Source organism: Eriocheir sinensis, chromosome 37 (genome assembly GCF_024679095.1).
Source record: "Eriocheir sinensis breed Jianghai 21 chromosome 37, ASM2467909v1, whole genome shotgun sequence".
NCBI lineage: Eukaryota > Metazoa > Arthropoda > Malacostraca > Decapoda > Varunidae > Eriocheir > Eriocheir sinensis.
Window position 1 is genome coordinate 14,466,547 of NC_066545.1, and position 11,279 is coordinate 14,477,825.

Here is an 11,279-nt window from a genome sequence, read left to right on the forward strand (position 1 = left end):
AAATAACTGATCTCTAAATACGAGTCAGATAACTAGCTCAATAATTAACACTTGCCACTCGTATGGAATATCTAACTCTTTGGGTCCTGATGTGTTGACGCAGAGAGATAATTGCCTTCCCAAATGATCCAAGAAGGCGCCGGAAACGAAGTCACGCTCGTCACATTCATCGATACAGAGAGAGAGAGAGAGAGAGAGAGAGAGAGAGAGAGAGAGAGACGGCGCCACTCATTCGCACGCTTCATGACGGCCGTGGCTTAGCCTTAGACGAAGGGGTGGGGGTGGGGAGGGGGAGGGGGGGCTTCAGAATATATATATGGAGACTTCTTGTGATGTGGTCAGGCTTGTGTATTTTTTTTTTTTTTCCACTTCGGTAATCTAGACTTCCTCCATATTTTTTTATTTTTTTATTTATTTATTTATTTATTTTTTTTTTTATTCAGTGTTATTCTAGTAACTTATATATGGAGACTTTTTCTGTGATGTGGTGGTCAGGCTTGTGTCGAGATAATGTACTGCCCGAGATACTCACGTCTCTCTCTCTCTCTCTCTCTCTCTCTCTCTGTCAAACATCAGAACTTATATATGGAGACTTTTTCTGTGATGTGGTGGTCAGGCTTGTGTCGAGATAATGTACTGCCCGAGTTAGTCACGTCTCTCTCTCTCTCTCTCTCTCTCTCTCTGTCAGTCAAACGTCAGGAGCAGGTGATGGTGATGAATTTCTTAACCAAAAAAATATAAAGAAAAAAGCACGTGACAGATTATCGTATCAGTCTTTGTGTGTGTGTGTGTGTGTGTGTGTGTGTGTGTGGATAAAGATAAAAAAATACATAAGAAAAAAAAATACAGGAAAAAGATAAGATACGAGAGACATTGTTGCTGTTCATGTTGTTGTTGTTGTTGTTGTTGATTACTCTTACCTAACAGCTGACTCATTACCTTTCATCTTAATTACCTTGTCTTACCTTACCTTACCTTACGTCACCTTCCCAGTCTGTTGTCTCAGGTGCAAGAAAACAGTACAGGTGTGTGTGTGTGTGTGTGTGTGTGTGTGTGTGTGTGTGTGTGTGTGTGTGTGTGTGTGTGTGTTACGTGAAAGGAGTTAAATTAAGAGTCAGTTGGCCAGGTGTGTCACGTGTCAGAGAGAGAGAGAGAGAGGGAGAGAGAGAGAGAGAGAGAGAGAGAGAGAGAGTGGGGGGTGCGTAGTAAGAAGAGAAAGAAATGGAGACGGATATCCTGATTCTCTCTCTCTCTCTCTCTCTCTCTCTCTCTCTCTCAAACAAATCACCTCACTCATTCAGTCTTACATTTCCGTCTTATGCTTGAAATATACACCTGAGAGAGAGAGAGAGAGAGAGAGAGAGAGAGAGAGAGAGAATGAATCACTGGCACTCCTTTTAACTCACCTCACCTTCCTTCCTTCTCCAGTCAAATCCGGTTGCGTCACACACACACACACACACACACCGTATATGGACACGCGAACAATTCATTTGAGTGTAACCGGATTTCATTAATTGCGTGTGTGTGTGTGTGTTTTGAGGTCACTTACGAAAGGCTTTTGTCGTTATTTTTTTTTTACGTTGTGTGCATGGTGTGAAAGTAAATCTCTCTCTCTCTCTCTCTCTCTCTCTCTCTCTCTCTCTCTCAGGTGTATATTTCAAGCATAAGACGGAAATGTAAGACTGAATGAGTGAGGTAATTTGTTTGAGAGAGAGAGAGAGAGAGAGAGAGAGAGAGAGAGAGAGAGAGAGAGAGAGAGAGAGAGAGAGAATCAGGATTTTAACCATTATATTTGCTGTTTTGATTCCTTTTGTTGTTGTTATTGTTGAGAGAGAGAGAGAGAGAGAGAGAGAGAGAGAGAGAGAGAGAGAGAGAGAGAGAGAGAGTGGATCACCTGCTTTTCCATCCTACTTTCTCGCATCAAGCAAGGAGTGAGTGCGTGAGGCTGAGGGGGGAGTAGGGGGGTAGGGGTGGGTGTGTCTTCCCCCCTCCACTCTCTCTCCCCTCCTTTAGTTTTCTCCATTACACACTGGCACTGGTTGTTGTTGTTGTTGTTGTTGTTGTTGGCGGTGGTGGTGGTGGTGGTGTTTTGTTTAACTTTCTCTTCTTTATGTGTTTTTTTCTTATGCTTTTCTTTTTTATGTTTTCTTACTCTTTTTCTTCCTCTTCTTTTTTTCTCGTTTTCTTCATCTTTTTTCATGTTTTTTTTTCTTTTTTTCTTCTTCCTCTTCCTCTTCCTCTTCATCACCATCTTTTTCTTCGTCTTCCTCCTCCTCGTCCTCTTTTTCTCCAATTTCTTCATCTTCTCAGTCATCTTTTCTTCTTCTTCTTCTTCTTCACCATCATCTTCTTCCTGTTGTTTTTCTTATAGTTGTTCTTCCTTCCTTCCTCCCTCCCTTCCTTCCTCCCTCCCTTCCTTCCTTCCTTCCTGTGCTGTGTGATAAACAAAGAAAAAAAATATAAACTTCCTGATTCTATTTTCGTTTACGTATTATTTCCGTTCACTTGCGTTACCCAGGAGAGAGAGAGAGAGAGAGAGAGAGAGAGAGAGAGAGAGAGAGAGAGAGAGAGAGAGAGAGAGGCGTCAAGTTATTATGAGTATCGGAACTGGGAACTCCCCGAAGGATGAAAAAGGAAGGGAAGGGAAAGTCGGAAACGAAAGGAAAGGAGAGAGAGAAAGGAAGAGCTGAGGATGACAGGGAAAGGAAAGACATAGGACAGGAGTAGGATGTGAAATGAAGGGAAAGCCGGAAGGGAAGGGATGGGGAAGTCCCGGGGATGACATGGAAAAGGGAAGGTAGGTCAAGGTTAGGGAAGAGAAAGAAAGGAGGGGAAGGGAAAAAGTAGAACAGGAACTAGAAGGGAAGGGAAGGGGAGGGAAGGGAAGGGAAGAGAAGGGAAGTGAAGGGAAGAGAAGGAGAGGAAGGGAAGGGAAGGGAGGAAGTGGGATGGCGAGGGAAGGGAAGGGAAGGGAAGGAGATAGTAGGGGAGGGAAGGGAAGGGAAGGAGATAGAAGGGGAGGGATAGGAAAGAAAATGTAGAGAAAAAGCAAAGATAAAATAGGACGAAAAAAAATAAAGGAAGGGAAGTAGAGGGAAAGGGTAAAGAAGGAAAATTGAAAGAAAGACATCAGAACTGGGGAAGAAGGAAGGAAAGGAAAAGACGAAGTAGAACAGGACAAGGAAAGGAAAGGAAAAGAAGAAAAGGAAAATGTATACGGAGCCACAAAGAAGGAAAATAAAAGGAAAGGGAAAGGAAGGAAAATAAAGGAAAAAAACACAGAACAGGAGAGTGAAGAAAAGGAAGGAAAAGACGAAGTAGAACAGGATAAGGAAAAGAAGATCAGAGAAGGAAAATATATACGGAGAAGCAAGGAAGGAAAGGAAGGAAAATTAGAGGAAAAAACACTAAACAAGAGAGGGAAAGGAAGGAAAAGAACTGGACAAGGAAAGGAAAAGGTCAGAGAAGGAAAACATATACTTAGCCACAAAGAAGGAAAGGAAAAGGAGAGGGAAAAGAAGGAAAATAAATGAAAATACAAAGCAGAACATAAGAGAGAAGAAAAAAAACAAAGAAAAGGGAACAGAAAGAGGCATAAAAGACAACCAAATAAACAATAGGAAGAGAAAGAAGAGAGAATGGAAAATACTGAAGATGAAGAAAACGGACGAACAGGGAAACAGGAAAACCCCAAAGAAAAAGGAAGAGAGAGAATAAGAAGAACAAGGAGAAGAAAAAAGGGACGAACGGGGGAGCAGGAAAACCCCATAGAAAGAGGAAGAAAGAGAAGAAGAAGAAGAAGAAGGAGAAGAAAAAAAGGGACGAACAGGGAACCAGGAATACCCCAAAGAAACAGGAAGAAAGAGAAGAAGAAGAAGAAGAAGAAGAAGAAGGAGAAGAAAAAAAGGGACGAACAGGGAACCAGGAATACCCCAAAGAAACAGGAAGAAAGAGAAGAAGAAGAAGAAGAAGGAGAAGAAAAAAAGGGACGAACAGGGAACCAGGAATACCCCAAAGAAACAGGAAGAAAGAGAAGAAGAAGAAGGAGAAGAAAAAAAGGGACGAACAGGGAAGCAGGAATACCCCAAAGAAACAGGAAGAAAGAGAAGAAGAAGAAGAAGAAGGAGAAGAAGAAAAAAAGGACGAGCAGGAAACCAGGAATACCCCAACGAAGAAGAAGAAAAAGAAGAGAAACAAGGAAGAGAAGAAGAAGGGACAGACAGGTAGTAGAAAACCCAACGAAAGAGGGAAAAGAACAAGAACAAGAAAAAGAAGAAGATAAGGAACAGACAGAGAACTAGGAAAACCCCGACGAAGGAGGAAAAGGAAGAGTAAGATAAATGGAAGCGACAAGGAAGGACAGTTGTTCAATTGACGTCACGTGGGGGAGAGAATTTTCCTGGTTTTGTGTGTGTGTGTGTGTGTGTGTGTGTGTGTGTGTGTGTGTGAGAGAGAGATGTTGCGCGCGCGGATGATGCAACACACACACACACACACACACACACACACACTTCTTGCCTTCTTCCTCCTCCTCCTCTTTCCCTAGTTTATATCCGTCTCTCTCTCTCTCTCTCTCTCTCTCTCTCTCTCTCTCTCGTAACGGCTGTCTATAAGAGTGCGATATGACTCCCAGCTGTCATCTACCACCTCTCTCTCTCTCTCTCTCTCAGGAAAAGGGTATAAGGGATAAGGCTTTGGGTCCTTGCCATGTTGCGCTGTCTGGCAGTTTGTAGCGAAGTGTTGGGGGATGAGGAGGAGGGGGTAGGAAGGGGTAAGTGAGAGATGGAGACTGGAGTTTTGGGGGTGATGACGGGGAGGTTGGAGAGGGGGTAGGGAGGGCTAGAGGAGGACGGGGGTTTGATGGGGAGAGGAAGGGGAGGAGGAGGGTAGTGTAAGGGGAGAGGGGGAAGGGGAATGGTGGATATGGAGGGGAAAGGGTATTGGGAGGGAGATAAAGGGGTAGGGAAGGGGTTGTTGAGGAGAGGAAAAAGGGGGAAGAATGAAGGGAAAGGGGGGAGAGAGGGAGGAAAGAATAGGGTAGAAGGAGGGTTAAGAGAGAGAAGAAGGGGGTCGAAAGGGGAGAAACGGAGAGAGGAGTGAATGTGGTTTAAAGGGTAGAGGAGAGGGAGATAAAGGGGTAGGGAAGGGGTTGTTGGGGAGAGGAAAAAGGGGGAAGAATGAGGGGAAAGGGGTGAGAGAGGGAGGAAAGAATAGGGTAGAAGGAGGGTTAAGAGAGAGAAGAATAGGGTAGAAAGGGGAGAAAGTTATTGAGAGAGGGTGGTTAAAGGGGAGAGGAGAGAGTATGGGAGGTAGGGGGGAGGAAGGGTTGTAGAAGGGGGGGAAGGGGTTAGAGAAGGGGGATTGGATCATCTTGGCTCTCTCCTATACCTCGTTTTTTTTTTTTTTTTTATTGTTATTATTAGTTATGAGAGAGAGAGAGAGAGAGAGAGAGAGAGAGAGAGAGAGAGAGAGAGAGAGAGAGAGAGAGAGAGAGAGAGAGAGAGAGAGAGAGAGAGACTGGTTAGAGGTGAATGAATGGAGGAAAAAAAAAGAAAAAGATACAGGAATTGCTTCACCACATGCTGCTTCTTCTGTCTGTCTGTGTGTGTGTGTGTGTGTGTGTGTGTGTGTGTGTGTGTGTGTGTGTTTAGAGATGAATGAATTGAAGGTCACTCATGTATGTAAGTAGTGATAATCTAACCACGTGTGTGTGTGTGTGTGTGTGTGTGTGTGTGTGTGTTTAGAGATGAATGAATCGAAGGTCACTCATGTATGTAAGTAGTGATAATCTAACCACGTGTGTGTGTGTGTGTGTGTGTGTGTGTGTGTGTGTGTGTGTGTGTGTGTGTGTGTTTGATTTGGGACACTAAATTATCATATCTCTTATTTTTTTGCGTTTGTGTGTGTGTGTGTGTGTGTGTGTGTGTGTGTGTGTGTGTGTGTGTGTGTGTGTGACAGGGCTATTCATTACACTTAGGAGGGGAGGAATATCTTGAAAATAAACTTAATAGCCAAGGACCTTCGCTTGTCACCCTGCCAACATACCTTACCTGCCCCCCTCCCCCCCTTACTTCCCCCTCCCCTGTCCCTTCCCTTCCCTGCCCTCCCCTTCCCTGTCCCTTCCTTTCCCCTTTCATTCCCTGTCACCCCCTTCCCCTCCCTTTCTCACCTGACCCTCATCTACCTGCCATCCCTTCCCCTCCCCTCCCCAGTTTTTCCTCCCCCTGCCTTCTTTCCCCTTCCTCTACCTTCTCTCCCTTCCTTGCCCATCCCCTGCCCCAGCCTCACCAACACCTGTCCTTCCCCCACCACCATACCTCCAATAATAATAATAATAATAATAATAATAATAATGAAGTCAGATTGCATTTTGTCCTTATTGAAACGTTGTGGATCAGTAGAAAAACAGATAGATGGTTAGATGGATAGATAGATAAATGAACAGGTAAGGAGATAAAAAGGTAGATAGGTAAATAGATAGATAGATAAATAGATAGATATGTTTATTGACCACACACTATTACAGTCCAACAAAATTTAGTAGGTCACTAGTAAGAGTATTGTATTGACAGTTTATTTATCGTGTAGCAAAAGTATACATATATTATCATTCATACAGACAAAAAAACATACATTGAAGATAGAACTGAATGAATGAGACGAACACACACACACACACACACACACACACACACACACACACACACACACACACACATGAACCCTCCCTCTACATTCACAGACCCACTACACATCCCCCCCCATCACACACACACACACACACACACACACACACACACACTCTTTCCATTCTGCTTCAAGACAAGATGGAGGAGGAGGAAGAGATGGTGGCGGTGGTGGTGATGGTGGTGGTGGTGGAGAAGGGGGGGGGGGGGGATGGAGGTGCGCCATTGTAACCGCTATAGGGGAAGTGAAAGGTCAAGTAGCAAGTTGGTGATGACACGAGTACTTGAGAAGCCTAGTGGTGATGGTTGTGGTGGTGGTGGTTGTGGTGGTGGTTGTGGTGGTGGTGGTGGTGGTGGAAGGAGGGCACCATTGTCTTGTCGCTATCTCCACCACCACCACCACTACCACCACAGTAATAACATCAACTCCACTTCTTTCAAAACCAAATTCACCCACACCACCACTATCACCAACACCACTACTATCACCACTACCACCACCACCACGGCAACAACATCAACTCCACTTCTTTCAAAACCACATTCACCATCATCACCACTACCACCATCACCACGTCAACAACACCAACTCCACTTCTTTCAAAACCACATTTACCAACACCACCACTACCACCATCACCACGGCAACAACACCAACTCCACTTCTCTCAAAACCACATTCACTATCATCACCATCACCACCACCACTACAGTAACAACACCAACTCCACTTCTCTCACAACCACCTCCACCACATCCACCACCACCATCACCAACAGTATTCCACTTTCGCCTCATCCACTTACGTCTCCAAAACCTCCACCACCACCATCACCACCACTTATACCTGTCACCCTAAATCACCACCACCACCACCACCACTACCACCACCACCATCACTACCACCCATATAGACCATTCTCTACACACCACCGCTGCCTTGATCACCATCACCACCACCACCACCACCTTCACCTCCACAGCCACGCCCTGACTTCATTCACCTCCATTTTTGCCTGCATTGAACTCACACCACCACCACCACCACCATCACCACCATCATCACCGCCTGCCCCCATCATTACCCTCATCATCTCTCCCGTGGGATTGGTCATTAAAGAAAGAGGTCAACTCAGCCTTTCTTTATTATACATGCAGGTCAAGTGTGTGTGTGTGTGTGTGTGTGTGTGTGTGTGTGTGTGTAGGAGTCCTTTGAGATTTTGCACACGCACCTTCAAGCAAATTCAGGAGAAACCGGAAGTGTGTGTGTGTGTGTGTGTGTGTGTGTGTGTGTGTGTGTGTGTGTGTTGCCCATTGATTCTTGCAGAGAGTTCTTGCAAAGGCGTGGTGTGCGTGTGTGTGTGTGTGTGTGTGTATGTATGTGTGTGTGTGTGTGTGTGTGTTTCCGATGGTGTCTAGTGACGTGTACATCTACGGCAGAAGGACGTGTACGGGAATGATTGAGTGTGTACGTGTGTGCGTCGTAGGAGTGCGTGTCTTTGTTTTGGTGAGCCGCGGCCATATGTTAGCTCGAGGCAGTCAGCTGATCGCGGGGGTTGCCGAGCGGGGCCGAGCGGGGCCGACCCTCCCTCACCAGCTGGCCGTGTCAGTGCGCCATCAGCCTCTCCCGCGTGAGGGTGTGTTGGCATCCTTCACCTCGTCGCCTTGGTGCTCATTGTGCATTGTGATATTACTGTGTTGGTGTGCGGCCTAACAGTGACCACCCCTCGCTGAGCCACACACGAGAGGCATATCAGTGTACGTCAACAAGTACACACACACACACAAAGGAAAGCTCTGTGGCTGGCTAGGTAACGTTCGCTGCACACTTGACACCTGTCTGTGTGTGTGTATGTGTGTGTGCCGCACTTTCCTATGCACTTGGCTGGCGCTGCTTTGATGTGCCCCGTCCCCCATGTGCAGGGTGCGCCCATCACGCCCCGTGGTGCCCCTGGCGGCCCGCTGATGCCCACCACGTGATAGACACAGCTCTAGTCAACAGCAGGGCAGGGCCTGTGCACAACACCTTCCCCTGATGCTGGTGACGGGGGCGGCGCCTCTGTACGCCAGCCACCACCCAGCACCGCCGTCGCCCCAGCAGGAGGGGGGCCAGCAGGCGGGGGCAGCAGCCGCGGCAGACATGGGTTTCCTCCGCACTCCCCACAACCACCCGCACCACTCCCACCACCTCAAGGTTCCCTCCCCCCTCAGCGAGAGCCTCAGCGAGCGGTTCTCCACCATCCTGGACCACTGCCACAAGAAGATCAGGCTCCTGCAGGCGCCCTCCAACCTCTTCAACAACCTCGTCACGTGAGTCTCGAGGGACGGGTGAGGGGAGGGCGTGACAGGATGAACGGTTAATGCGACTGATGCGTTTTTCCTCTTCTTTTACTCCTATTTCTTTACCAACCTCAAATTCGAAGGGTTAATGTTACAGAGATGAGCAGTGAGGCCACGCGTACGTATATATTGTATGCTCCCAACTTTGCTCACTCTACTACTACAACTACTATTTTTTACAGCAGAGGAGACAGTACAAGGGCGTGAAAAAAAAAAGCCCTATTACGACTGCCACTATTACTTATACTACTTAACTCCTCTTCTTCTACTACTACTATTACTACTACTTCTACTGTTATCGTCATGGTCAGGCTGTGTCGGCATCGATTGGTCACGGTGGTCTGGCCTCCTCTTGTTGGTCTCCCGCAGCCTCCTCCTCCTCCTCCTTTGAACAGCGAGATCGAGCGGTGGAGGTGAAGGTGGAGGTGTTTGTTTTGAAGTGGTGGTGATGGTGGTGGACGTTGGAACGGTTGGGAGAAGTCTCTGTGTTTGCTTGTTTCTCTCTCTCTCTCTCTGGTGGTCAGCTGATTCGTATTATTATTATTATTATTATTATTGTTGTTGTTATGGGAATGTAGTGGCAGACTTATAACGTTAAAGGTGCGAGAATTTTCCTCTCTCTCTCTCTCTCTCTCTCTCTCTCTCTCTCTCTCTCTCTCTCCTTTAAATTATACGTGTACCGTTTTACCGCCGAGTGCTGTACCGTTTGATATGCTGTGGGTGTCATTCTAGAGGAGGAGGAGGAGGAGGAGGAGGAGGGAAGAAGAGGTGAGAGGAGGAGGAGGAAGAGGAGGAGAGCCCAAGGTCCCCACACAAATATAAACTACTAGACGTTACAACAGAGAAGGTACACACACACACACACACATACACACACTAAGGGAAAACGCATGTGTACTCAAATCATTACCATCATCATCATATTACTCTGTTGCTTTCTTTTCCTTTGTTAATCCGTTTTGCAATGGGGGTTTTGGAGCCATTGTGTCGGTCTGTTCTGTTGTGCTGTGGGCTTGTGATGACGTGGGTTGCAGGGAGGGAAGGAAGAGGAGGAGTGGGTCAGTTTCCGGCCTCAAATGCTTTTCGGGGAGGAGGAGGAGGAGGAGGAGGAGGATTCGTTGTGGCAGGAGAGGAAGCTAATAGTGGCGTGAGGTGGAGAGAGAGAGAGAGAGAGAGAGAGAGAGAGAGAGAGAGAGAGAGAAGGGGGGTTAGGTTAGGGGGTCAAGGATACTGTTGCAAGTGATGGTGGTGGTGGTGGTGGTGGTGATGCTCCCGTTCGAACTCACCACCGATGCATTACCACTTTCCCCTACCACCACCACTACTACTAATCAGGCTTTTTTTTTTTTCCTCTCCCTCATCGTTTCCTCTTATTTTTCCCTTGTTCTTCCTCCTCCTCTTCCTGTTCTTCCTACGACGGGCATCCTCTCCCTTATCTTCCTCCTTCGCTAACTACTACTACTAATCAGCGTTTCTTTCCCTCTCTCCCTCATCTCTTCCTCCTGTTATTTCTCCTTGTTCTTCTTCCTCCTCCTGTTCTTCCTACTACGGGCATCCTCTCCCTTATCTTCCTCCTTCGCTAACTACTACTACCACTACTACTAATCAGCGTTTCTTTCCCTCTCTCCCTCATCTCTTCCTCCTGTTATTTCTCCTTGTTCTTCTTCCTCCTCCTGTTCTTCCTACTACGGGCATCCTCTCCCTTATCTTCCTTCTCCTCCTCCTCTACCAACTTCTACTACTACTATTACTACTACTGGGAGGTCATGGTGGGTGGCAGCAGGAGGTGGGGTCGTGTTACTAAGGTGAATAGGGGTGAGGGCAAGGGAGGAGGAGGAGGAAGAAGAGAGGAGGAGGGGGAGGAAGAGAGGAGGGGGGAGAGGAAGAGAGGAAGTGGTGTCGGCTATACAGGATACGATGTGAGCTATCTCTTGTTATCAAAAGTGCATGTCTCTCTCCCAGATTCTCTCTCTCTCTCTCTCTCTCTCTCTCTCTCTCTCTCTCTCTCTCTCTCTATCTATCTATCTATCTATTTTTCAGTCTATTTATCTATTTTTTCATCTGTTTATCTATCTATATATCTATCTCTAGCAGCAACATTTGTAGTAGTAGTAGTAGTAGTAGTAGTAATAAGACTGTAAATATATCAAGACAGCCACTATCTTAAACTTACACCACCACCATTACCACCACCAGTACCCACCGTTATCACCATCACCACCACCACTATCACCACTAGGAGAAGCCCGC

The 11,279-nt window shown here is 46.7% G+C and overlaps 1 protein-coding gene across 1 annotated transcript in view; it reads left to right on the forward strand.

Moving 5' to 3' along the window:
* The first annotated feature begins 8,233 nt into the window (after positions 1 to 8,233).
* Positions 8,234 to 11,279, forward strand: part of LOC127008310 (MOB kinase activator-like 2) — a 48,386-nt gene continuing 45,340 nt past the window's right edge. Inside the window, exon 1 of the mRNA XM_050880182.1 lies at positions 8,234 to 8,999. Coding sequence (XP_050736139.1) covers positions 8,725 to 8,999 — 275 coding nt within the window. The 5' untranslated portion in view covers positions 8,234 to 8,724. The remainder of the gene's footprint in view (positions 9,000 to 11,279) is intronic.